This window comes from Xiphophorus maculatus, chromosome 15 (assembly GCF_002775205.1).
Source record: "Xiphophorus maculatus strain JP 163 A chromosome 15, X_maculatus-5.0-male, whole genome shotgun sequence".
NCBI lineage: Eukaryota > Metazoa > Chordata > Actinopteri > Cyprinodontiformes > Poeciliidae > Xiphophorus > Xiphophorus maculatus.
Window position 1 is genome coordinate 10,286,754 of NC_036457.1, and position 27,510 is coordinate 10,314,263.

The following is a 27,510-nucleotide window of genomic DNA, read 5'->3' on the forward strand; positions in this document are numbered from 1 at the left end:
AGTTTAATAAACTCTGTGCACAATTGGCTTTTATCCATATATAGTCGCTTCCAGCCTTGCCTAGTTCTAATTCGGTAATAGTTTTCCTTATTTTAGAAAGGAGATATCACTTATTTTTCCTTCTTCTAGAATCAAACTGATGTAAGGGACCTAAAATGTGCAATAAAGCTAGTTTGGGACTGCATTCAAAGGTTAATGTCACAAAAGCAATATTTGGTAAAAAAACAAAACAAAAAAAAACCATATATATAATTTGTGAGAAACAATATATGTGGTTTGTTAGAAGCGATAAAAGAAAAATCTTAGAATAAGACCAGAACTGTTTTTATGGTTTTAGAAAACAATTACGGTAATAAATTGCCATTTGTCTATAAGTGTTCAGTCTCTTTTTGACCAGCTTATCTGAAGTGGTTTTTATGACTCGATCTTATTTGGCCAGTGGAAAAAAAGCACTAAAAATGATAGATTTTATGTTTTCACAAATAAAATAAAAGATTTAATGTATCTCAAACTGTTTTTAAAAAAATAAAAATCTCTGTTCATTATTTAGCAATCCATTAGTTTGACTCATCCATCAAATTGAGTCCAAGAAGTTTAAAGTCTTAAAATAATTAAATGCCCAGAATAAATAAAAAAATTTGAAATACCCTCTTAGATATTTGAAAACATGTAAAAATGTCTCAATAAAATAATGATTTGTTTTTATTACTTATTTCTTAGTAGACTTCATTTTTGTTACGACTGGAGGTTTTGCACTGTGGTCTGATTCTTGTGTGATCATTCATGCTGTGCCTGTCCTGCCTTCACAAAATGATCGGGGTAGTTTGTGGCCGTGGCAGAGCTCTGCTTGTTTGTTGATCTTGACAAGCTCTCGTCATACGTAGCTGGCCATGCCATTGTCAATTTGAAGCAGCCCCAAAGGAATTGCAGGTTTGGCGAAGATGCACTGTCTTGACTGATTGATGCCTGACAACATTTTTTTTTTTGCTTAGGTCAGCCTTCACACAGACCTACATATGTTTTTTTCCCCCTGAAAGACAGCAGGAAAACTTTATTTTATAGTCTTCTGATTGCTCAGTAGTTTCTGCCCACTTGCAGACTGAGCTGGAACAAAAAGTAAGATTCTTTTTTGGTAAGAGACAAGAGCTTGTGAATCACCAATGTGTTGCTTATTCTTGTTTCTTAGTGAGCAATTTGGAATAGATTTTTTATGATAAAACGTGGATGGTGTATTTTTAAATTCCCGAATTATTTAAAAATTGTACAATAAATACTTTTTGTACTTCTATTAGAGAAAATTTTTTTTGAGTTGGGGATTTTTACAGAAAATCCCTTTCTGCTTAATTGCTCTATAATTATATATACTGCACTCCGACCATGGCATAAAGTCCAGTTAACTGTAAAGTTGTGTTTTTATGATTTCCAGCTCATTGTCTGTTTATGTTTCATCCTTTTAAAGGTAGCGGTGGAGGACAGACTGAAGCTCCTTCAGGAAGCACACAGGGACTTTGGCCCCTCCTCTCAGCATTTCCTCTCCAGTGAGTAAAACTACACTTTAAAGGGAGTAGTAAACATGGGGTGCCTTGGGCTGTCTCATCTTTACAGACTTCCTTCTGCAATTATTTTTATTTTATGTTTTATACAAAACCATTAATGTCACCGCTTGTAAAAACAAGAAATATTTTTTCCGAATTAACTTGAGTGTTTAGGTCGGTGTGTGTAGGAAGTTTAAATTAAGTTTCCCTTATAAACCATCGAAAGGAAAAAAACTAGTTAACATACCAGTATGGCGCATGTGTTTCCTCCATAACAACCATTTATTTCTATCTTTACGCCAGCTTGGTATGCGGGAAGCACAAGACAGAAATATTTCTCTCCCACGAATACAAGTGTAAAGATGTAGAATTTCCTCAGCTGCACTGAGACTTTAAAGGACTTTGTGCTTTGGTCAGATGCATTTGAATTCTACTGATCTGTCTTCTGGGAAAAATACTTAAGAATGTAAAAATGTACGTAGTATAACAGTTTCTGACAGAAAGTATTTATATGCATTAAGCTATTCAGTCTAGTGGTTGTCATTGTGGCTATAGAAAAAAAATTATCTTTAGGTTTTTTTTTTTAATTATTTTCAAATGGAATAAGTAACCAAATAAATTAGACATCAGTTATCAGTGAAAATACTTACAGTTGTCTTAATTATTAAACAAAAGATCAACATGTAGAAGAAGGAGCTTGTGATTACTGTTTAGTATGGCATTGCTCCTGTGATGCTGTGGGCCTTTTTCTCACCAAGGGACTTGGGAGCCAAGTACAAAGCAATAGTTACAGTTTGAACAGAACATTTTGTAATTGTGAGTCTAGTATAAAATAAAATCCTTGAGTGATTTTTTTTTTACCCTTAAAATAAATATACTTGAACTCAAAGTTAGGTGCAATAAAAGGTAAATTTGTTTTTCTTTTTCCAGATTTACTAGATAGTCTCTGATACTCTCCCTCACAGTCTGCAGATCTAACACTTTACTTTTTAATAATGCAATGCTTAATGACATCTTTACTGACTCCCTCCTTGTACTCCTTCTTTCAAGTGGTCATTAGCTCTGTACAGAAAGTTGGAGACAAACCTCCACAACGGAAGACAGATGTGGAAATATTAAACAAAGCAGCCTTTCTTTTCCTTCCCTCTCTCCTTCTTTCTTCATTTTTCATGATCTTCCATCCATCAGAGTTCTTTGAGTTCCACCTGATACTCTTCACTGGCTGTCAGGCACGGAGACTAAATGCTCTGCGTGTGATCCAGAGCAGGTGTTCAGTCACCCCGCTGCGTCACCGCCAGACACAAATTTACTGAGCAAGTGCTGCTGAGAGCTCAGCAAGTAGACCAGACAAAATACCAGTCGTCTTTCATCTTCGTGACACTATGACACTATCTCCTCCATCACACATTCGCTCTCATTACACTAGTAGCTTAATATTCCCTCGGGGATCAATAAAGTACCGCTTTCTTATCTTGCTCTATTCATCTCGTATATCTCCCAATCTTGCTTAATCTCTTTCTCTTACTGTCTTTTCATCTCTCTATCTGAGAGTGAAGCTGTGTCGCGGAGGAGGGAAAGTGGTATGGCGATAAATCACACCAAATTTCTCCTGCTTATTGCTCCACAGAACTTCTTGAGCGCTGCTGTTTAACCGGATTTAGCACCGCAACAGATATTAAAATGTGTTTCTGCGTCATTATGATAATGTGGAGCTCATTTAAAGTCAGGCTTCAACACTGAAATGATTACTATAGAGTATGCAGTGTTTACTAGGATGGTTTTTCAATTTGAGTTGCTTCTTGAATTTAATCTCCTCGTCTTTTTTTAATTTTTCTTTGCAGCATCTGTACAGCTCCCCTGGCAACGTGCAGTCTCTCAGAACAAGGTTCCCTACTACATCAAGTATGTATGGAAAAAATTAATTCAGTGCATGTTTGAAATGTATGCATGTCCCAGTAAAATTTGAAGTAGAAACTGTCATTACTCATCAGCTTGGGCATTTTCTAGAGATGCAGAAATTTGTTGCTATTCAGTTTTATTTCAGAGACGAGACGATGTCGCACTGTGCTTTTTACAAGTAGAGATAAAGTTATGACATGACATTTTAAAATATGTTTGGCAGCTTATGTTGGCAATAAGCATTAACAACTGTGTTATATTGTCTTGAAGATTTTTGACTGTTATATACGTAAGATGGACATTTATTTGGTGATTGTTATAGGAGTAAAACTTGCTTGCTTTTTTACCACAATAATCATAGTATTCGCTAAGTTCTCACATTAATAAGTAATAATTTAAAAATGCCATTTTGAACTCTGATTGTGCTCGTTTCATCCCTGATGATCGCAGCTCTGATAGGCTTTCAAACCAGTTTGCTACAATAAATTATGGGCCCTGATGAAACCGTGACTTGAATGCTCAAATCCACACTTCCACAGAATGGTCAATGAGAAAAGTATAAGAGATTCCCTGATGTTGTCAGGTGTCAAAATAGGTCCAAAAAACCCCCAATCCAGCCACACATCGAAGCATGATTGGTACAAAGTGTCGTGTAAAAAATGGCTTCTTTTCCTACCTGGAAAAGACAAAGAAAGTAGGGAGTTTGATGGGGCAAAGGAACCTATAACCGTGTTCTTAGCATGACATGTGTACACATTTTATGTTTCTTGTTGTTAGGGACTTTTTATTTAGGAATATGCTCCTGGATATGTTAAAGTTCAGTTGTTTCACCTTGACATTCCTGATTCAGTTTAAGAACTTCATAATAATTGTATTTTACTACAGCTTTTTTGAGTGTAACAATAACCCTAATGCTTTCAGTTTAATATTTTGCTCCCCATCACAATCTTTGCCATTCCGAACAAATCTTACATTCCTGCTCAAATGGGTGCAGATACTCTCTCACAGTTGCAGTTCTTTCTGCTCCTCTGGAAATGTCAGGCTTAAAGATGTTGAAGTTTCATTATCTGGGGATAGGACTTATGCCACTGAACTACTTTGCAACTGAATCCGAACTCTACTTGATTTTTGGCTGACTCGAAGAGAAAACTTCACATCAAAGTTTTAGACACCTGCTTTAAACCACAACTTACATGTCATGCTACCTTTAAGAAAAGCTTCAGCAATCAGAAGATTCTGGAGTGACGCAAAACTTTTGATAAGACAGATACTTTTATTTGCTAAATTCCAAGGCATATAATAGTTTTGTAATAACACATTGTTAGATTCTTTGTAGATCAGAAAATGTTTTTCTTCCTTAGGAATGGATGATTTTTTTTTCCATTCAGAAACTTCAAAATAGGATAGAGTCCTAAAAATTGGCTGACACCTGTTTGTGTTTGTGTCTGCAGCAGCTTGATGCTGGAGGCGATAAGAGATTAAAGCCCGACAGGGCTCGCAGGACCAGTTTATACGTTTGGAACAAAAAACAAAACAGAAAGAAAAAAACTGCCTGTGATCACAGATGCGCCCAGCCAGTGAACCTACATCTGTCACACTGACAGAACACGTGTGCACAAACAAGACACGTGTGGGCAACGCAGTTCAAGCAAAACAAAACCTTGCATACAAATGCACATAGAGCAGTGATGCAAACACTCATGCTTGGTTAGATAAACATGAAGATGCAGATGAACTCCAGTAAGGCTTCAAGTCAGTAAACAGACACCCACAGTGAGACAGGAGCATGGCACCTTACAGTGCACCCCATTAGTATTCAGATCCCAAAAGCCATGCATGAAATGATACATGTTTTTCTATATTTTTATAAATAACATTCTAGAAAGGCAGTTGTCTTTTTTTTTTGATACCCTTAAAAAATTAAGTGCCTACAGAAGTCAACTAATTAGTAAATGGCCTCAGTATAAATGCAACTTTTTATTATTGTCTCAGAGAATAATAGGCCCTGTGCACACAGACAATCATGGTATATTTTTGTAAATGATTAAGAAAAAATGTGTGTATTGGTGACAGGTTGCAGAGATACAGAAAATGGAGGAATAGGTATACCAGGCTGTAACATTGCCTGAGAATGACACAAATATAACACCAAACAGTGCTGTGTTTATTTGTGAGAGTGTAGTGCACATGGTATAGAGAGAGATTATGCTACGTCATTGTTTAAAAAAAACAAAAAAAAAAACGCAACTTGCATGGTCACATAAAAACATAAAACTAGGATTTTAAATTTTATCCACCGTGTAACCCCTTTTTCAAGAATAATAGTTTCTGGTCTCTCAAGATGCCGAGTCCATGCAGATGCACAGCCTAAATGGCAAAATTTTTACGGATACATCTAAAATCGCCTCTTTGTTAATGGGGCCTTGGAGACTAAACATAGGTCATATACTGAATATACTGAAATCTCAGACAAGAAGACTGTCGTTTTCTTAACATGATTTTGTTTAGTTTTCCCACGATTTATACAGAGGAAGAATGTGGTTTTGTGACTTTATTGGCCTATATGAAAACTCATCTGTGTTGTGGAAAACTAATCATAAAATGATGGTGGCAACATCTTGCTGTGGGGACGCTGGTCAGAAATAAAGAGACATATTTGGACCTAAATACAAGGCAATCTCGTAAGAAAACATGTTGGAGACTGCAGATGACTTCAGACAGTGGTTGAGATTCACTTTACAGTAGAACAATGACCTTATCCATACAGCCAGTCACTCTAGAATAGCTGAGATCAAAGCATTGTCATTTCAATCTGATCTGAGGGAACTTGAACTCTTTGGAAAAGAAGATTGGACAGAAGTTTCAGTCTGTGTATGTTCAAAGCTGGCTGAGACAAATGCTGCAAGCATTTTAGGGTTTGTAACTTCTGTATCAGGGGGCCTTTGTCCCTCTGTAACTGTAGCAAAGGGTGGTTCTACGTAGGAGGTCTGAATACAAAAGCACAAGAGACTTTACAGATTTTTAGTTATGAAGTGTCTTGAAAACCTTGTGCTTCTTTGTTTCCTAATTATGCACTGCTTTGTGTTAGCCTGTCCGATAAAGTCTCAACAAAATGCTTTCAGGTTTATAGTTGTACTGTGACAAAATGTGGAAGAGTTCAAAAGGCACTCGGAAACCCAATTTCTCCTATTGCAACAAACATGTAGATTGCTTTCGGTGTAATTTCCTTCTCCTTCACGCGCAGAACATGAAAGCCAGCACTCAGTTTTGAAAACCCACTTAATTAGCTGCCTGCGATGAACTCTGAATTCATCCCCAGGACTAATCACAGGCTGCATTCAGTGCTGAGGCATTCTCAGGATACTCACATCACTGTTTGACACATTCATTTCCCCCACATTCCTCCTCCTTTCCTGATGTGCACCTTTTCTTCTGTTACAAAGGCCCCCCTGATTAAAATTACCCTTATTTTTTGCCTCCCTGTGATGTAGAGTTCAAATGATGAGATGAAATCAGATGTTACTCTGAATAACTTGAGTGCAATGCCGTCTTAGTGTGGTTAGCTTAACTTTTAATCGGAAAACTACTCTGTCAGCGCTCCAAGTTCGGTGGCAAAATGAAGCTGTGATACAGGAGCAAAAAAGTACAAAAAAGAGCAGGGTGAAGAGATGTTGGCTAGAGAAAAGGCACAAGACATCAGGTGGAGAATGAAGGCACTTATCACCTGTCACTGACTCTTTCTGATAAGCACTGGGAGGAGCTGTCGGTGAATGAAAAAGAATAGTCCCGAAATCTTCCCCTGGCTCACTCCAATCCTTCACTAATTTCATTTCTTTGGATTTCCAGACACGTGTGGAGTCATTCATCTGCCCACTCATGATTATTCATGTCCCTCTCTGAGCGTGTGACAATGACGAACTCCCACCAGCCAAGTTACTGTTCTGCCACTGTTCAGATTGGTGCTTTGATCTCTGAAAGCACAAAGAATGTGGATGCTTTCCTAGAAGGCTTTCTTTCGTTTACATTCCCTGTTTCCCAGAGGAAATACACGAGTGTAAAACTGGAGTAGTGGGACGTATATTGTTAGTTATGGAACAGCAGGGATGAAATTAGTAATGAAAATCACTTTAACCTTTAATGAAACTGCAGCGAGGGATGGGAAAGTCGCACATAAAATGTCAAAGGGAAAAAGCAATTATTCTTAATAAGCTGAATTGTCACAGCAGGCGATCTGTTAGTCTGAGAGGGTCACTTTTGTCAAATTGCTTCAACTGCTTTCCCCGTTCAGCCAGACAGAAATCTTATAAAATCTTCGAGTTAAAGGTTATTTCTTCCCCACCCTGCAGTCTGGTGGATACATACACGTCATCCTCCCCAGCTTGTTTTCCCAAAGCAATAAAACCAGAAACAGCAGGAAATTAAGGTAACATGTTCTCAAAAAGAGAATGAAGTCACAGTCATGAAGAAAATAGACTTCAGTAAGGTAAAAGGGGAGGACTGACATGTGCTGCATTTGTGTCTGTAGCTAGTCACTAGACAGGGATTAGAGGTAAAAGCTTTGGATATATTGCAATTTAGTAGACAGATTTATCACTTTCGAGTTAACAAAAGTCTGTGATCACAGATGTTTCAATCCAGTGAAGCTGTAAGGATTGCTGATGTTTTTTAACTTCAGGCCAAATGATGTTGTGTGTTCTCTCTGGTGTGGCTCAAAAAAGGGAAGATGCCAAACTGCCTGGGAAGATAGGTTCACTTCAAAGTTAGTGTGAGTGTGCATGAATTGTTGCGTAAAAGAAGAAAGATCTCATGATTTGACGGTGCATATGGGTAAAAACAGTCAAGAATAGGCTTTTTAAATTGTCAGAGTCACCAAATGAAGCCAGATCAACTTTGATCCACCTTAATGCCTCAAGTCTCTGCATTTGTACCTCAGAAGTGACGGTAATCTGACCAACTGTTTCACTAAATTTTTGGTATTAGTGTTGGTAACAGAGAACGCTTTAATATCTCCTGTTAATAAGTAGTTGAAGATGTTTATTAGATCTCATTACATAAAAAGCCACATTTATGGTAAGTTTTAAACTACAGTTTTTGAAGAAAAGTTGCTTAAACTTTACTTTCAAGGTTGTTTTTTTTTCTGATATCTCAAAGTGGTCTGATCTTTCATGCTGTCATGCTTTCTGAAGCAGTTTCATGGTGTTTGGTTGCTTTTTTACGTTTCAGTTTAGATTGAACAGTGTGCTTTAAAAACTAAGAAATAAACAACAGAAAAGTGTTGCAGCTAAAAATATCTACAACACAAGACTTTAGAGATCATCCTTTGGTCATCTACTGTCATGCTAAAGTTTGAGCTAATGGCTTTCTTAGAATCTATAGATAATATTTTCAAAGGCTTCAAATTTATGATGTTTTGTAGCAAACAGAGGTTGAAAGTGAAAATAGAGCAACCTTGTTAAACCTTCTTGTCAGTCAGCTCTGGGTCCGTTTGCCCTTTTGATGATTTGGGAACATTAATAAATTGCTCTGCGTTGGCAGATGCCTTTGATAGTGAAAATGGCCAACTTTGACCTTCAATACCATTTACCTGTGCAGTAGGATCTGCCTTTTGAGTTTCTGAACAGCCGATCAGCTGTCATGGCAGGTCAAGTTACAAATCATCGGATTTCTGTCAGCGGCTGATTTCATGGTGCATTTCTAATATATTAAGGCTAATAAATTAGCTTTGATGCCTTCAACTGTAGTTTGCTGGTAATAAGATCAACATGAACACAACTCCTAATCATGGAAAAATGACCCTGACCATTTAAATATGACATGTCATTTAAATTTTGATGTATAAAAGGCTTCCAGACCATAATATCTGATTTTGTTCACTGCTCTTTAAGTTTTCTCTTTTAAATGTGTGTGGTCCTGTGATCCTAAATTAAGCAGCTTTATGAGATAGCTTTTGTTCCAGTCAAAACTACAAACATAATGTGACAGTCGGCACTGCAGAAAGGGCGGGTGTTTCAATAAAACAGTTAGCAATTTTTTTCTCTCATTATGGCTTTTGTGAGCTGTGAGCTGTGTTGGATGTTTATGCTTGAGGAAATTGTTTGCAACTGTTAAACGTTTTCTAAAAATAATTTTGGACCAGTTTTTGTGTGAGTAGTGGGTAATCTTTCCCAAAGTTCTTGTGTTTGTGTGGAGCAAATGGTAACAAATCTCCTTCGCTGCTTTCATTTAGGCTTATTGACAGTTTAGGCAAACTCTGTTACCCAACAGCGAGGGGCGAGTCGCGCATTAGCGATGGCTGCTCATTTGTGAAAAAGGTTATCAGTCTGCGCAGCTGCTGAATAGTGATGAACATCTGTGTACTTGGAGAGATTATGCCATCCACTGCAGCGGTTTGACTTTACTTCCTGCTGACAGTCAGCACAGAGCGAGCCATTGCAGAATCCACAGGGGATCTTCTGCATTTCAAAAACTGTCTTGTGGAAAACTTCTCCAAACATTCTGCTTGGATCCGAGTGCGTCTCCTGACAGTCAAGTGCTTTCTTAAAAAAAATAGGTTTACACCACAGCCTGCACACCTCAAATAGATGCACTTCACTTGCATTTGCAGCTTGAGTCAGAGTTTTTCTTTTTTTTTTTTTCTTTTTTGTGGTCCTGTGCATGTCAAGGCGGCTGAGTTTGATCGACTTTGACATGCATCTTATTTTATTTATTTATGCAGTGTTGATCTTCTTGTGCTTTTTTCCCTTTCTTTTTGTTTGTTTGGGACTGAAGTGGAGAAGTGAATAGGGACTCGGGACTTGTTCTCCTTATTTCTATGTCCTGTGGTGTTTAAAAAGACGCCCTGTGGTGATGAGAGTGATTCACTCTGTGTGATTTGGGAGTGTTTGTGTGTTGTTGTGTTGTTCAGTACTTTATGTTTTCTATATTGGATTCAGAAACAGCTCTTTAGTCCCTGGCCCCGATTTAGAGACAATAGAAAGAAAGTTTACAATAAAACTGTCACCAGTGTTGGGAAAAACTAAATTATGATGCACAGTGTGTGTTGAAAGGCCATGTTCCCATTAGTTTATGTAAGGATTCTTTCATCGAAGCTTTGATTTGCCAACTTTGATTTTACCCTAATTCAATCTACTTTTAAAAATGTGTTAGAAGATCCAAACATTTGAACTATTTTGTAGTCATCCTGACCCTGATTGGACATTAAATATTTACACTGAGAACAAGATTGACTAATATTTTAAAGCAAAGACAAAATAGTTAAAGTTTAGCATCTTAGATTGCCAATTAGCATTGCTAGCATAGCAGTTTCTATGTGTATAGAATACATACATGTATACGTACATGGACTTAAACTACTTAATACCCACAGCTGCACTTTATGTTTCAGTAACAGAGATGCTAAACAATACTGAGGTTAAGGACACTGTGAATATTAAAAGAAGGAAAACTGTCACGAAAATGTGGATTAATCCGTTTTAGCAGTAATATTGCAAATTAATCTTTTCTTGACCTATAATCCCTACCTTAATTTTGGATTTTCCAAAAGGTTGCCAGCAGACTGTGTTGACCAGTTTGAGTCAATCAAGCTAAATGTTGGTTAGTTCTAGGCAATTTATTGTTGCTCCTTTTCAGTTTTGTCATATTTTTATTATCATCTGGCATCCCAGAAATATTTCTGGTCATCTGTGCAGTTTTATTTTTTTACTTTGCGTTTGTGACATTTTTGTTCTTCAGTCTAAATGTTTTCTCTTGATGTTTTATTTGTCAGTCACCAGACACAAACGACCTGCTGGGATCATCCAAAGATGACGGAGCTCTACCAATCTCTAGGTACAAAACACACCTGCAAAAGTGATTCATGTGACTTCAAGTTATGCGTTTATCAGAATCCTGCAAGGTTAAGGAAAGTTTAATGAATGAAAAAAAAATTGCATTTATTTTTTTTGTCATGATTAAAATCATGATTGTTTAACATAATTACCTGTTCAGTTTGATAATTGTTGTATTTTTTGCACTTAACATATAAACATTTACTCTCATAGTTGGATATGGGCAATTGAATTACTTAAATACAATTTATTTACATTTTTTCTTTAAATAAATCATTTGGGACCAGAAAACATGGACTTAAACTATAAAGTAGATTTATTGCAAAGCCCTTAATCTCAAGTGCAATGTATATGTTTTACTTCTAAGTGGCATTTAGCTGTGATTTACTCGTCTAGATCGGCATCTGCAGGCTTTATGATGTATAAAGCCACTTTAACCATTTTATCTCCTAAATTAAATTTGTCTGGAGACACAAAACCGACCTAAGTTTATATTCTTTTAAAATAAATAACAGATCAATGATATAATAGATTTATTTTGTTCCTTGTTCGCGTTATGATGACTTGCCTCAATATCTCTAAAAAATTTTATTTCTAAAATGAGTGAAAACGAAATGTATTTTTTTCTTATCAACCTTTCAGGTGCAATAACTTATTAAATTTATGATTGCTGTTTGTGAAAGACAATACTTTATGTCACAAAAGTAGGATAGATAGAATAATCGTTTGTTTTTTGTGTCAAACTAGTATGTTTAAGGACTTTGTAGCCAGTGATGCTGATAAAATGCAGATGAGCTGTACATGCTTACTGTAAATTTCATGACATGCTGGGAATATCTCCTTCAGGAAAGTAACTCTGCTTTTGGACTTGGTAAAATATTATACTTCAAGATTTAAGGAAAACAAGTACTGTGGGGGATTTAATTGCTTTTAACTTGCTTCATAAATTAGGAATTTGCCCCTGAGGTGTGTAAACATTGTGTTTAACTTAGCATCTGGGTTTAACTTTAGACAGTTGCTGATAGCTTGCCTCCTTTGCACTCACTGTCAATATACTAATGGATGTCTGAGTCCCTGAGGGAGGGCCATTACAACTGTTCATTAATGAGCAGCCTGATTGGTAATAACCTCGGAAACTTTGGGAGCATTTTCTGTAGGGCAGCAGCTCAACAAATAGCTGCGTCCATCCTTGGGGATGGAAACTGACCGACCTAATTGCACACATTTTACATTTTCATCTTGGTTTCTGCTGCAGACAAGTAAGATTTGAGTGAAGACATGGATCCTGCTTGTGATGCCCTGCAGGCAGCTTTGTGTTGCTCTGTGTTTTTCTGATCTCCCCACGTTGGTTTTATTTCTCCCCATTGTCGATTCACCTTTCATCTGCCTGTCTTTTCCCCTCTGCCTGCAGCGGACTTAAATAATGTGAGATTCTCAGCGTACCGGACAGCTATGAAGATTCGCAGACTACAAAAGGCTCTTTGCTGTGAGTAAGATGCACACATCCTCACCTTAATGTCCACAGCCAGAGTCTGCTCTTTCTGATATTTTTTTTTCCTCTTTTGGGAAAAGGTAATGATTTGAAACTTTGCCAGGTGCTGTGTCAGTGCAGCATAGGTGCCAGGCATGCCTTGCTCTAAATTACCTTTTGCTGCATGAATATATTTATATATTTCTACGTGTGTCTGTGGGTGGGAGATCTTGTCGACACAGCCACAGCTGTTCCTGGTGTTAAGCTTGTTGAATACAGCCTCATTTAGTGTGCACAGGTGGATTTTTTATTTTTTTCATAATGTTAGAGCTCATATTTTCTGCTTTGTAATGGAAGCTTTGATTAAGGCGGCTATTACATACAGTCCCATGTGGCTCTCACGCCTACCTACCTACCTACACACGCACACACACACACACACACACGCCAACACCCCCTCTGCCGTTGCATGCAGATTTTCTCCTCTGAGGTTTCACCCAGCATGGCAGCAGCTACTTGAAATCAGCACAGTGTAATAATGGTGACAAATGATGACTATTATCCAGATGTTGACATTATTATGGCAATAGAACACTATTAGAGGGGCCTTCTCATTTACATCCCGCTGTTTGTTGCATGTTTGAGAGTGAGTATGAACGCAGAAAAGATCTAAAAATGTCACAAATGCACCATGGTTTACTGTTTCTGGGGCTTGTTGCTGTTTTTTAATCAGTTCTAATGATTCAGGTGTTTTTGTTTGCCATCTTTGATTTGCTTCTCTAATCTAATAGTTTTGCAGTAAGAATAAATCAGTTTGACTCATTTTGATTCAGGCTTCTGCAGTTCTGTGGTGTTCATTAGATTAGAGAAAACACTTTGAAGTGAAGTGAAAAAAGCCTTTACTGCAGAAGGATCACTAACTGTGTTTTTGTAAGCTAGAGTGGTGTAAAGAAAATGGCAAACATTTATATTTTAAACAAATACGGATAAATGGTTAATTGGGTAAAAATTGAGAAACGCATTTATAACACACTTATAACAATGAGGCACTCAGGTAAAAATGTTTCAAAAAATTTGTGCAAAACAGTGAATATTTTTTTATTGGTTGCCAAACAATAAAAACAAAATCAGAATTTGAGTTTTCCCTGAAGATTATAAGCCCTGTAGGTCATGATTCTTATTCATACCCTTGCAGACACTAAACTGTTATTTGACAGTTTAGAATGCATGGACTTTTTTTATAGCAATAAAAGAGTCCATGCGTGACAAAAAATAAGGCTTTCTGTTAACTATATGATCTAGTAGACAATATTCTTATATAATCTGGAAAAGTATGTCCATCTTTCCATTAGAAATAGATTGAGATATCTGTTAAGTTGAGCTTGGAAAAAAAAATAAATTTAGTGGATTGCTCAGAAATCTGAGTAGACAGGTTTGCCCTCAACTTGAACCTAAAGTTCTTTGTAACTCTGCTAATTTGCTGTCTGACTCGCCAAGATAAATAAGATATAATATATTAATTAACAAACTTGAAACCTAATGGGCAGAGAGAGCCCAGCTGTTCTTTCACTTGAGTCTTTGTGTGAAACAGACCGACTGGCAGAGCTTGTTTGATGCTGACCAGATGGATAAACTTAAAGTGTGGTATTGATTACCTCATTCACTTCTTGGCAAAAAAGGAAGAAATACAAAATGACCAAAATAATGGTCCCCTGATCTATCCCCCTTAAATGCAGTTTCTTCAGTTATTAGAAACAGAAATGACCCACTACTAATAGCAGAGTTTCTGTTCTTCTGTCTATCTTCACTCAAGAACTTCCAACAGATTGCTAATGTTTTCTAATCTATGTTGTTGCTCAGGGGTGGAATGATGAAAGGACAAAACAGAGCAACTTTGCTCTAAAGGTCCCTATCCTTTCTTAAAAGAAGCAGTCTGAATGAACAACATTCATCTCTAAAAGCAATGTCTTTTAAATTCTTCTTTACAACTCTTTTGTTGTTCTGACTTCATTTTTAAGCAATTTGCTGATCTTGAAAATTGCCATGTTTGATTCTTTGCCCTTCAGTGAATACTTTCACATGGTTTTGTTGTTGTTTAGTTGTGGTGCAGATAATTATCAGATATTTTTGATTAAATTTTTTCAGGCAACTCTAATTGTGTTACAATTTTGGTGCAGGTGTGAGATCATGCAGCTTTGGATTTAGTGCTCTGCCTGTTAGATGTTCTATTTGCCCTTTCTTACTTATAAAACCCAAAATTGAGAAGGAGAATATCAGAACTATGAGATATTGATTTAACAATAACGGTCTTATTTTTGTCTGTGACGAAGGAGCCAACAAATTAAATTAAAAGTCTGACTGCTACATTAACTGCCTCATTTGTCTATGCTTTAGATTCCTTTCATATTAATATAGGTATCATTGCTCTGATTTATCTGCTCCTTGTCATTTTGGACTACTTCAGCTGAAATGTCCTTGAAATTTTGAGTTTTTTTGTCTATAAATAGTGAATGCCATTTCCAGTTTCTTGTTCTTTTCTGTTTGGATTTGTTGTAATTCTTGTAATCTGGGCTGCTGCTGAAAGTCAGAGAAACGTTACTAATGGTTCTTTTTTCCTCCCCAAATCTTCCTTTCTCCCCTCTCTTTGTCATTGTTAACCTTCTTCCTCTCCCATCCCCTTGACTTTCACTAACTTCTCCTGATCCCCATTCTTTATCCATTTTGCTCCCCCCACCTCTCTTCACTCTGATCTTTTCTCTTCTGCAGTGGACCTGCTGGATCTCAGTGTTGCCCAGAACACCTTTGAGCAACACAAACTCACCAACAACAGCCACCTGCTCTCTGTCCCAGATGTCATCAACTGCCTGACGTCCATCTACGACGGCCTGGAGCAGGAGCACAAAGACCTGGTCAACGTGCCACTCTGCGTTGACATGTGCCTCAACTGGCTGCTCAACGTTTATGACACGTACGTATTAAATCTGTTGATTTGTCTTGTAAAAGTATTTATACACCTTAAAATTTAGTTTGTTACACTTGCAAACACAAATTACAATAATTTTATCAAGATTTTATTTAATAAACTAACAAAAAGTAGTGCAATTAAGAAGTGCGAGGAGATGAATACATGATTTTGAAACTTTTTTCTTTTTTGCATAGAACAATCTCAAAAGTGTACATTTATTTCAGACCCCTTTATTTAAATACCCTCAAATAAAATCAAGTATGAATTGAATTGCTTAATTTGCAGGGAAAATACAGCTAATTTGGGAAGGATTAAAAGTTTGTTAGAGGATCTTGAAGAACAAACAACATGATGAAGATGAAAGAACTCAATAGAGAGTATTTTAAAGCAGGGTTTTGTTATTAAGTGATTTCAAGCTTTTAGCATCTCGATAGCTATTATCTGGAAACAGGAAGAGGATGGCATGACTGCATTGACAGGTTGACAGCTTAATCATTTCTTGAGCACTCAAAAAATCTTCCCTTTTGTAGAATATTGACTAAAAGATAAATGGCCTTAAAACAAAGCTGTAAAAACTCCATTTGGAGTTTGCTACAAGCTATGTGGCTAACACACTAAAGATGGAAAAGGTGGTTTGGTCAGATTAGACCCAAATGTAAATTTTGGGCTGTGGGGCAGCTACACCCAGACTCCCAGAATATAGAAACTAACACTAGGCCTCACTAAAGCTAAATTAAATCTGTGTGATTACTAGACGCTGAGGACAAAATGTTTTGTCTTGGAGCAAACGCTTCTGGTTGTGAGCCTTAATTGGTGTTCTGAGGTTGCTTAGTGTGACAGAAACTGTCAGGCAATTCAACACTTGACCACAGACAACCTGAAAAAAATTAAATAAAAAATAAAAATTGTTGTCAAAAATTCTCTATGAAATCCTTGCTGTGTGACTCCTGCTGCAGCAGACATCTGATTTTTCTCATCTTTTCCCAGCCACAAATGTCAGTAACACTGTCTGATTTCTGTTAATCTCTTCTTGTTGTAATTCATCATCCGGCTCTAGTAATAAACAAATCGATGCTAGTAACCTGCTTTTTATTTATTTGTATTATTTTTTTATGTGACCTGTCAAGGCATTTCAGGCATAACGTATAAAAAAGCTGGCTGCCTGTGTGTGACAGGATATCTGGAGATGGTATCATCAGTATTGCATCTGGCACAGAGTATGAAATATAAACCTGTGTTTATATGACCTTCAACTTGCTGTCGACTTATTGATAGGACTGATATTTCTGTCATGGTTATGCTGAAGTAATCAGTCTTGCATTCAAGCTTCTTCTTCCTTACTACTGAGCTTGTGTGATTCAAACGGCTCCTAAGTAAAACATGGTGGTGGCATCATTATGCTGTGGGGATGGGTTTTTTTCATCAGGGACAGTAAAGCTGGTTAGAGTTGAAATATTCATAGATGCTCACAATTTAATATGGCTGAGCTTAAGATATTTCACATAAAAGAATAGCTGAAAACTTAATCTCTAAATGGTCTTAGAGATGGAAGGGACATCATAAAACTTGCAGTTATAAATGCAATGAAAGGACACAAAACTCTTATTAAACCATTAATAGGTTTCTATCCACTTTGCAATTGTAAAAAAAAAACCTGAAATATATTTAATGTTGAGGTTGCAACATGACAAAATGTGGAAAAAGTTCTAGGATTATGAATACTTTCTCAAGTAGATGTTTGTATTCAGGGAACACAATTAGATTGTGCACAATGCTGAATGTTGTGATATTGTCAATATTTTGAATAAACAACTGACAGCATCGGTTTGGCAGCAGAGTAAGCTGTTTCACAAATCTATTGAGAGCTGACATTCACATTCAAATTGGCATGAACAAACCATCACTGTATAAACAGGTGTGTCTACATGCTGTAAGCCAGCATCGTTTCTGGCATAAACGCCGTTTGGGGGCAAACAGAAAAAGGAATTAGAATCAAATATGCACACAAACAAGCACCTAACGATTTCCTGCTACTACTAATCCATCCATTGAACATTGTTGAAACAGAGAAGCTTGCTCTAAAAATAAAACTAACAAAGCCCTCATGGTCTTGTGTTGAATTCTCTGTCTGCAGCGGTCGCAGTGGGAAGATCCGTGTTCTCTCCATGAAGATCGGCTTGCTGTCTCTCTCCAAGGGACACTTGGAAGAGAAGTATAAATGTGAGTGAAAACGAGTGGGTGATGCGTATTTACAGGAATACACATGCTCCAAAACACACACTGCTGTCCCTGCTCCCCTACGCAAATCAGTCTGCGCCCACGCTGCTTCACTACAGCTGTAATCCTAGTGGTATTAATCAAGCACAGAGACGAGGGGGGAAAACTCGTCGGAGAATGGTTTGTCTAATTGGATGAGAGACCTCCTGCGTTCCCCCTGTTCTTGATTTAATTCTGCTTTCTGATTTCTTTTTGAGGATTAGACGGCGTGAGCATTGGCTTGCTGCACTGGGAGAAGACTTGTCAGTCTGGCTTCCTGCTCTTTGTCTCTGCTGCCGTATCTTTCTCCGTCTGTCTTCTTTCCCTGTCACAGCCTGCTCCATTGTTCATCTGTCTTACAGTTCCTCTTTCTTTATTGTTCCATCTTTCTTACCCTTGCTTCTCTCTTGTTCTTCCTTTTCCTCTTCCTTTCTCTTGCCATGGCATGAACTCCATCCCTGAGCCTATTCGTTCCACTGGCAGTTCCTATTAGCTTGAGGAGGGTATAAAGCACGGTTGATTGCGTTCTTCCTCCCTTACTTTGGAGTTTCATTTACTGTCAATCCCATGCATTTACTCGCACAGCCTTGCACAGATCCCTAACCAGGTGTTCTGCCATTTGACACTCTTGGTGCTAGTTCTGAATGTCATATCTAATTGTGCATCAGAAAGCTTCTATTATAGCTGTGGGCGTTGATTGGTCAGTTGTCTTAAGAGCTAATAAAAATAAAGGGGACAAGTAGGTCATAAATGCGCATAATTGCAAGTGTGGAAATGTGCGCACATGCTTAGTGGAAGCTGGCATCAGAGCCGAGCTGCACATGGAGATCAAAGGCAGCTGCAAATGGAGCAGAAAGAGCTGTAACACTGTCCTCCTTTTCTCTGGATAACCCCCGTTTGCTCATTTTGTGTAATAACTGTGGTGTTTCATAACATTATCAGAAACAAAAATGTCAACATGTGACAAGTGTCAGCAGGTAGCCATCCTCATCCAATGAAGCTCTGTCAGTCTCCATGGAAGCAGGAGATTTGGAAGTAGGGAAGAAGAGATTAGCAGGGGGAACAGCTTGGTACCGAAAAACCGAGTTGGAGAGATTAAAAGTGATTCTGTTCCTCTGGTGCTTTCTGTGTCCTCCCCACCAACTCCTACCTGCATGCACACACACTGTACAGCACATTTCCTCCCACTTGGATCTATACCATCGCTCTTTCTCCCTTTGTATCTATTTATACCTGCGTATTCCTTCTCAAAATCACCCACATTCTGTGACTTTTCCCTCACTCCCTCATCCTAATTTTATTTCCATTCTTTTTGTTCTCGCTCCGCTGCACTCTTCCACAGATCTCTTCAGCCAGGTAGCGTCAGCCGGTGACACGTGTGACCAGAGGCAGCTCGGTCTGCTGCTCCACGAAGCCATCCAGATCCCCAGGCAGCTGGGGGAGGTGGCCGCATTTGGGGGGTCCAACATCGAACCGAGTGTCCGTAGCTGCTTCCAGCATGTAAGATAACACACAGATAGAAACATACATGGCTTCCAAATGCATAAAGCGACTTTCAAAAGTGCTCTCTCCTTTGAACTTATTTTTTATGTCTTGTTGAGATTTTTTGACACAAAGTAGCGCATAATTGTGAATGCAAATCCAACTTTTGTTTTGTCCAAAACAATAAACAAGGACATGAAAATATATATTTTTTCTTTAGTTGCACCATGTTGCTGATCTTTTTTAACAACTTTGTTTTCAAGTCATTTGCTCTACAATCAAAAATAGATGCTGCATTGACACAAACTATTTGCTGACTGTCCTTTTGAGTTTTACAATAGCCTGTCAGTATATAGCGCAGGTTTAATTTTAGACTTTACTGTGGTTTAATGATGTTGCTCTTCCTCAGGGATTTACTGTTTGATTGTGTTTACTGTTTCTTCCCTGGCCGGTGCTCTGACCATTATAAAAAAAGAGACAGATATTAAATCAGCCTCATAAATGTTTCTGATTCCCTGCACTGAAACTCCAAAAATATCAGTGAGGCAGATTTCAGCTTGCAAAGAAATCCTCTCCCACATCTTCTTGTTGATGCTTTCAAACACATGGACATAGATTGGGTGAGCACGCTTCAGTACACAAACATGCACATGTACACAAACAAATTGCTCCCAGGTTTGGTCATGAATCTCTGTGTCAGCTGTAGTTCAGCTCCTCATTAATCATTCAAACGTCCAACAATGTTTTGGCAGGCAAAACCAGAAAAATAACATACTATCTCCCAGTAAACCTCCTGCATAAACACAGTGCTGGCTTTGTGCTCCAGTTTGTCTGGTCAGTGACCGACTCTGCAGAACCCCCAAGACCATTTGCTTTAATAGCTCTGTGATGAAGGAGTCACATGGCATAAATTTAGCCTCCGTCTCCGTCCTTTTGTCGCGCTACTTCATTTTTCCCATCCATCCTTCTGCCCGGTCATCCTTTCAGCCAGGCAGTAATTAATCTGTAAGTGCTATAATTCTGCAGTTAGATGCCAGGGCGGAAAGACAGAAAGCAAAGATGAGACTAATGTATGTGATGTGAGAGATGGTTAGATTGTGCTGGCAAAGGTCAGAGAAAGGGTGACGAGTTTAATGACAATCTGAGATGTCAGCCAGCTGAAGAATATATCTGAGGTAATCTTCTCTCTTAATCCGAGGGCAAAAGTCTCCTTCACGTAACCAGAACCAATGACACCGTAATATTCATCCACAGGTTGCACATGTTTTCTTCCAGGCAATTTCTAACAATCCTTAACGGACATTAACTCTATTCACCTTAGAATCTTCATCCCAGACTATTTTATATAAGATTTCATAAATGTATGTTATTAAATGTCAAATTGTCTTGTTTATATCTACAATAACTAATAGAAAATTTTATTTCACACACGTTATTTTTAGTAGCAGCATTAATAATAAAGGATAGAGAAATGGAAAGAGAGTGATGTATGTACAACTATATAAACAACTATATAGTTGTTTATGTTATGAAGCATTTTTAAATTGACTATCTCCATTCTCTGTTTGAATATTTATTTAGTATATTAATCTTAGGACTTCTTTAGCTTTGTGTAATAGCGTGAATGTATTTGTAGAAGTATACGCTAATAAAGCCAAGATGCTGTGTAGACTGTCACACAATGAGCTTTTTAGATGGATCAAGCGAACAGGAACATCCTGTTGCTTTTTGATAAGTCACTCCTCTTATTACCGGTGTATTCTGCCCTTTGCCTCCTTCGCTGCCCTTTATGTGAGTCAGGGATGATGGAAAGGTTGTCTTTGATTTTTGTAGAGGTAATGGCAACCATGTCAAAGCTGCTATATTGTCTAATAGGCTCATTATTACATCCTGTTAAAAATATTTTGCTGACACTGCTGTGACAGGGAGTGCTTGCCAGTAGGCAAAAGACATGATTTAAATGTCAGTTTAAAGCATTTATAAACAGACGATAGAAAAAGAAATCCTGATTCTTTAAACAGGTCAAGGTTGGTAATGCGTTTAAGAGCAGGTGCTTGGGGATTTTTAATGATCAGGCCATCATTACTAAAAACGCAGCTACAGGATTAGTATGGGGATGTTAACATCAATCAATGTTTATTGTAAGAACAATTAGAAGCTCATAAAACTTATTCAGTCTTGTTGAAGACTCAGCCATAGCAGGGACTGTGATTTTTCATTCTAATATATATGGTCATCTTAAATTTGTCTGCATGTTTATTAGGAGGTTAGTACAGGGTTACAGCATTTACTAGATGTACTTGATTGTATCATGCTGCAAAGTGCCGTTACAGTTTATCACCTCGCTTTGTCGAAATTTTATAGAAACCATAAACCTCATATGGTTGATAAACTTTTGCTTTATGGGTTTCCAGCTCCTTATTCCTTGCCACATGTCGTTTTTATGAACAGGTAAACAACAAGGTGGAGCTGGAGCCTCGGCAGTTTGTGGACTGGATGCGGCTGGAGCCTCAGTCTATGGTCTGGCTTCCCGTCCTGCACAGGGTGGCTGCTGCAGAGACGGCCAAACATCAGGCCAAGTGTAACATCTGCAAAGAGTGTCCTATTGTGGGCTTTAGGTAAAAACACTCACATTCTCATGTTCATTTGTGTAAAATTGTAAAGCAAAATTGTGTGACAGGTGATTAAGTCTGCAGCTTGTAATGAGGTCTCGTACCCATCATATGACATTCTTGTGGGTTGTTCACTCTTGAACAAAAAGGGCAGATCTGCTCCGGAGGGCAGACATTTATCTAAATGTCAGCAGCTGATATACTACTGAGTAAATACCACCAGTAGGTTTGTAATGAAGCACGCACACATGCCTAAAAAAAATAAACAGCGTCCACCAACAAACAAATAAAACATTTCTGTTTCCTCAAAGTTTACATGGAGCCTTTAAAACTCTTAACAAGCTTCCGAATGTTTCCATAGCTGCAAAGGTTTCAGCTTGTCTGATAAATTACTCTCACACTGGTAAATAAAGATCAACCATTTTGGTGAGCTGATGGAAGAAATCCAAGTCTGCTCGATCCAGCCAAAAGGGAAAGAGTTTCGTCATGCCTGAAGTCGCGCAGAGTGGCAGAATTGTCCTCTGGAGATCCATTGCTTTGCAAGCAGAAAGAGAAACACATCCAGACATTTGATGAAGCACACATCTTCCAAGTTCTGTCATTGATCGATGAGCGCGAGCGTTGGTGGGCAGGAAAGGCAGATAGCAAAAATGAAAAAGGAAGGAAAATGCATAGCAGGCGTTTTGTGAGGTCTGAAGACATCACACCAAGAAAATTAGGTTCTTTTTGAAGGCTGCAACTTTTTTAATGAGATTATGTAAAATGTGTCATTATGTGGGTATTAACTTATTCAGATTGGATGAAATATTTTCTGTAACTGGATTTAGGAAGAGTGAAGAAAAAATAATTTCAGTAATTTAGTTCAGATGCCAAAGATTAAAAACTCAAAATTAGGTTATATTAAATGTTTGTATTTCCTTTGCAGGACAAAAAGTTTTATTGCACATCTATAATTCTGTTTATCAGGTTGCTTTAAGGCAATGATTACTTATTAAAGGACTTTTAAAGAATACTTCAAAATGACTTGGTCAATTGCAGAAACTCTTATCCTAGGGCATTAGAATGTGCGTCATCCATCATGTCTGTATTTGATAAATGCATCTCATGTCTTTAATATTACTTATATTTGCTTTTTTCTTTCCAAATATGACCTAATATGATAAATTTATGCCAAACAAATTTGACTATAAAATAATGAAAACATATATATTCTTGAGGTAAAGACTACATTATTTAAAAACAAAATTGCAGTTGTTTTTGATTAAACTAAATTTAAAAAAATAAATTACACTTTGTCAATTAAAAATAGTTTATACATTCTCACATTCTCCATAAAAACATTTGAATATTAAGCAACAAGCTAATATAATCACCATGTTTGAGATTAAGTTGTAAAAATACATTGATAAATAAGAAATGTGAGGATAAAAGTTTGATAGAAATCAGTAATTAGCTAGGTTGTCCAATTATTTAAATTTTCATACTTACATTCATTATCATAACATTTTCATCCACTTTGGTGTAGACAGCACCTATAGGCAGAATGTCAAAGTCAAAAATTTATATATATTTTTTCTTCAGAAAGAAAGATCTCTTCAGGTACTTTTGTATAAAATTATTGTACTTTATTGGTCCTGTTGAAATGATGCTTCTTATCGAGGACACATGAATACTGACTTTCACTTTCCAGTGTTTCCTCTATGCTATTGTTAGATAGAAACTCTGATGGTTGAAAGTCAAGCGAAGGAGCATTTGGCCTCCAGTGTGTCACTATAATCACCAGTAATGGCATTAGTTTGGTTTGGATTGCTTCAGATGGTAGCTTAAACTACTCATAATCTGTGGTGATGCTTTCTTCATTTAATTAATCTCACCTTGGAGTGAAGCAGGTGCCATGGTAGTCCTGTAGGAATGAATCTACTGTTACCACCACTGTTACCCACCTCAAACTTGTGTTAAAGTATTGCAACATGTAATTTTCTGAAGTACTTCTCAAATGTTTGTGGGTTTCCTCTTAAAAGAGCAGTGAACGTTGATTTCATAATTAGCCAGAATTGTTGGGTATCTAAACTAATTAATTCAGGGCCACCTCGTCACCTCCTGAGTGAAGGTGACTTAACGCCCTCTCCTCATAGTAATATGCTTCCTGTCAGGATGTAATGGTGTATTTGACTTGGCGCAGTTGTGTGCACTGTTGCATCCTTTGATATATAGCTCTCTTTTGTAGCTCATCAGTCAGCTAACCTTGGGGAAGCTGGAGAGGGGAGAAAGATAAAAGACTTAAGCTATTATGTCTGAATGGCTCCTGTCTCAATTTAGCTGCTAAATGGCACACTTGCTACAGCTGCTGCTGACGACAGCAACCCCAAAGCTGTTGTCAGATTGTTGTTTGTGTGGAAATCCAGCAGTCTGTCATTCTGTCTGCATATAGTTTTCGTGCGTCTACGAACATGTGGTTGACGGAGTGACAGTGGGGATCGACAGCTCTCCAGATGACGAGTCGTGTTGTAGGGCAAGAGTATCTGCTCACTTGTGCGCTCGCAGAACAACAGACCCAGAAAGTTAAAGTGACATTTCATGACAGTACATCCTAACCCAACTTTCCTCACTTTTCCCCCCACTTCTCTCCGTTTCTACGTAGGTATCGCAGTTTGAAGCATTTCAACTACGACGTGTGTCAGAGCTGCTTCTTTTCTGGGCGTACTGCCAAGGGCCACAAGCTCAACTACCCCATGGTTGAATACTGCACGCCGGTGAGAAAGCAACACACACTTAGCCTGACTCATATGTGTCTGCACGCTTTCCTCGCTAGCTTATGTCATATCTCCTTCCCACACACTCACACACTCCAATTAACCATTAAATGAATCCAGTCAAATTCACACTTTTTAGTGTCTGATAACCTACTCGCCCATCTTAATGTCAAATTAGACGCAGTCTTTCAACCAATGAATATTAATCCTCTTATTACATAAAGAGACTCCTGAATTATCACCACATTTTTAGCCATATCCAATGGTAATTCATGTAATATTCAACACTTGCTGTTACCTCATTTCCTTGCCATGATTAAGTTTCCTCTTTGACAAGTTTAAGTTTTTATTAAGTATCCACTCCTCTCAAAGCTTTCTGCTTTGGCTGAAACAATGTTCAGTCCAGTGGGAAGTCTGTGAAAATGTTTTTAGAACTTGGCTGGAAGTGTTTTCCTCCAACCACAAAACAGCCTCAGCCATAGTGGGAAAACACAAAAGCTGTTGGCTCACAGTCAGCGTTCCGGTTCATCCCAAAGGTGTTGGAAGTGTTTTGTGCAGACAGGGAAACCAATTTCTTGTTATACTTCTCACTTCTGCATTGGGACATTGTCTTGTAGAAAAGAAAGGCATCCTTTTCTCAACAAAGCCCAATTGGCTTGTTTCTCCTCTTGCACTAATTTAGATTATTTATTTCCAATATCACTCTGTGGTTCGTCCTGAAACAAATAATCTTTAATTATTTTTAAATAGACCAATAAAAAAGTGTTTGATTTGGATATCCATACCTATAGAAATTTGTAGGATTTTCCTATGAAAAATTGTTTTGCTCACTTTTTAAAATCAAAATTCTTGGGAGCAAATATATTTGCCAGTTTTTTCACGCTTCCTCTAAACCTACTAACAACTTGTGCCACCCTTGGAGGTACTGACTGATTAAATATTTGGGATAACTGGGAAAGAGTCTCTGTCATTGTGTCCAAATTTTTTTCCTATTATTCTTTCCAGATTTGATTTATTTCAAGCACATTTGAGAGTTTTCAAGTATGAATGTTTGACTGCATCTCAACCAGATGTGAGTTTGGACTTTTTGACTAAGCCACGCCAAAACCTTTATTTCGTGATTTTATTTTTTTCTTTCTTTATTCTTGAGCCATTTGGATGTGCTATTTTTCTGTATCTGCTGAACTTTCCTTCGATGTTTAAACTTGGAAAGTGTGTGTTAAAACTCTTACTAGTTTTTTCTAGTTTTCATACTTATTTGCTGCCATGTAAGCAGCAAATAAGTCACTTCTTGTTATTAATACATGCTGACATGTTTCAGCTTGTCCCTACAGCAAACATTCAGAGTAGAGGAATATTGTTTAATATTCAAGAATTTTACTTCAGTTCAGCAAAGTGAGTACGGTTTGTGTGAGAAACTAGAAATAAAACATTCTCATTTTCAAATTTTACATTACTTTTACAGGTCACTGCTTTTCAAAATCGCCCAGATTATTTCAGTAACTGAAGTCTGCATTCATAATACATCAATCAGTATTCCACATTTTCTTTTAAATCTCCAAATTTGATTAATGATGACTTTGATGGAGCAGCTTTAATGGCAAGGATACTGACAGGAGAAAAAGGAAAATGATTCATATTTAGCAGCTACACAGTGTCAAATTATTGAAATTGTTTTTACATTATCTGTTTGTAGTTACGTGATTAATTTATTGCTCATGAGTTTAGTAGCTATCAGCTCAGTTTGAAGGAAAAATGAATGCAATATACAAATAAGATTTACCCTTCACTTTTCCGCATTTGTCAGCAATGTAGCTTAAATTCTGAGTGGGTATTGTAATAATTGTTGTCTTTCAGTTGCATATGATGAGTTTCTTTGCTTGGGGGAAGAAAATTGTGTTCTTGACTTCTCTCAAATTTTCTGCCATGTCTTTGCAAATGCCCTGTGACTATCTGCAGAGACCAGCTACACTGTTAGAAGCAGAGCAAGGACAGATCTCAAACCGACTCTGAGCGTGGCGCTGAACAACCAGCGCAGCTGTAAAAGATTGACTTTGTTTGGCAGAACTTTGCTGATAAGAATGAAATGATGGCACATTGTGCCATCTGTGCGGCACAGATGTGGTCCGTTTGGGAGGAAAGCGATATCTGGGACAGCATGCTGGACAATGCCTGAGAAAAAAATGATCAAGAAAGATCACAGACTAATGGGGTATCTGAACCTAACAGCAACAATGCTGATTTTTATTCTATTTGCTTGCTAGTAAGCGGCCACAACTTTTCACCTTCTGAAACTGTTTTGACTGCAGGAGGCTGGCTGAAGGCTTTTCAGCATAAACAACTTTCAAAGTTAATTATGAAATAATGAATGGAACCAAATGTAGGCAAATAGTGAAAAGCAGCTGGTTTGTGCTCTCTATATTGTAGTAAGCAAGTTTTGTTTATGTAGTTTACAAAGTCTGCATTTAAAGAGTGAAACGTATTTAAGAAGGCAAAGAGAAAATACAACGATATGTATGATTGGAAACTTAAGAAAATATAACATCTAAAAGGATCTTATATAAAGGCCTGTTTTCACAAAATTGTTTTGCAGCTGAAATAACGTCCTAACACACACAGATCGATGTTGGGTTGGTTGTAGGAACAAAAGCAGAGGAACCTTGAAAGGTGTTTACTTTCGATTAGAAGCTGTGAAAGTTGAACATGAAGCT

The 27,510-nt window shown here is 37.6% G+C and overlaps 1 protein-coding gene across 8 annotated transcripts in view; it reads left to right on the forward strand.

The window, feature by feature from the left end:
- Nucleotides 1-27,510, forward strand: part of utrn (utrophin) — a 180,002-nt gene that overhangs the window by 123,332 nt on the left and 29,160 nt on the right. For all 8 annotated transcript variants that reach the window (XM_023347826.1, XM_023347829.1, XM_023347825.1 and 5 more), the window contains 9 exons: nt 1,460-1,538; nt 3,377-3,437; nt 11,200-11,261; nt 12,672-12,746; nt 15,498-15,699; nt 17,831-17,916; nt 19,295-19,452; nt 21,886-22,052; nt 24,688-24,799. In XM_023347826.1, coding sequence (XP_023203594.1) covers nt 1,460-1,538; nt 3,377-3,437; nt 11,200-11,261; nt 12,672-12,746; nt 15,498-15,699; nt 17,831-17,916; nt 19,295-19,452; nt 21,886-22,052; nt 24,688-24,799 — 1,002 coding nt within the window. The remainder of the gene's footprint in view (nt 1-1,459; nt 1,539-3,376; nt 3,438-11,199; nt 11,262-12,671; nt 12,747-15,497; nt 15,700-17,830; nt 17,917-19,294; nt 19,453-21,885; nt 22,053-24,687; nt 24,800-27,510) is intronic.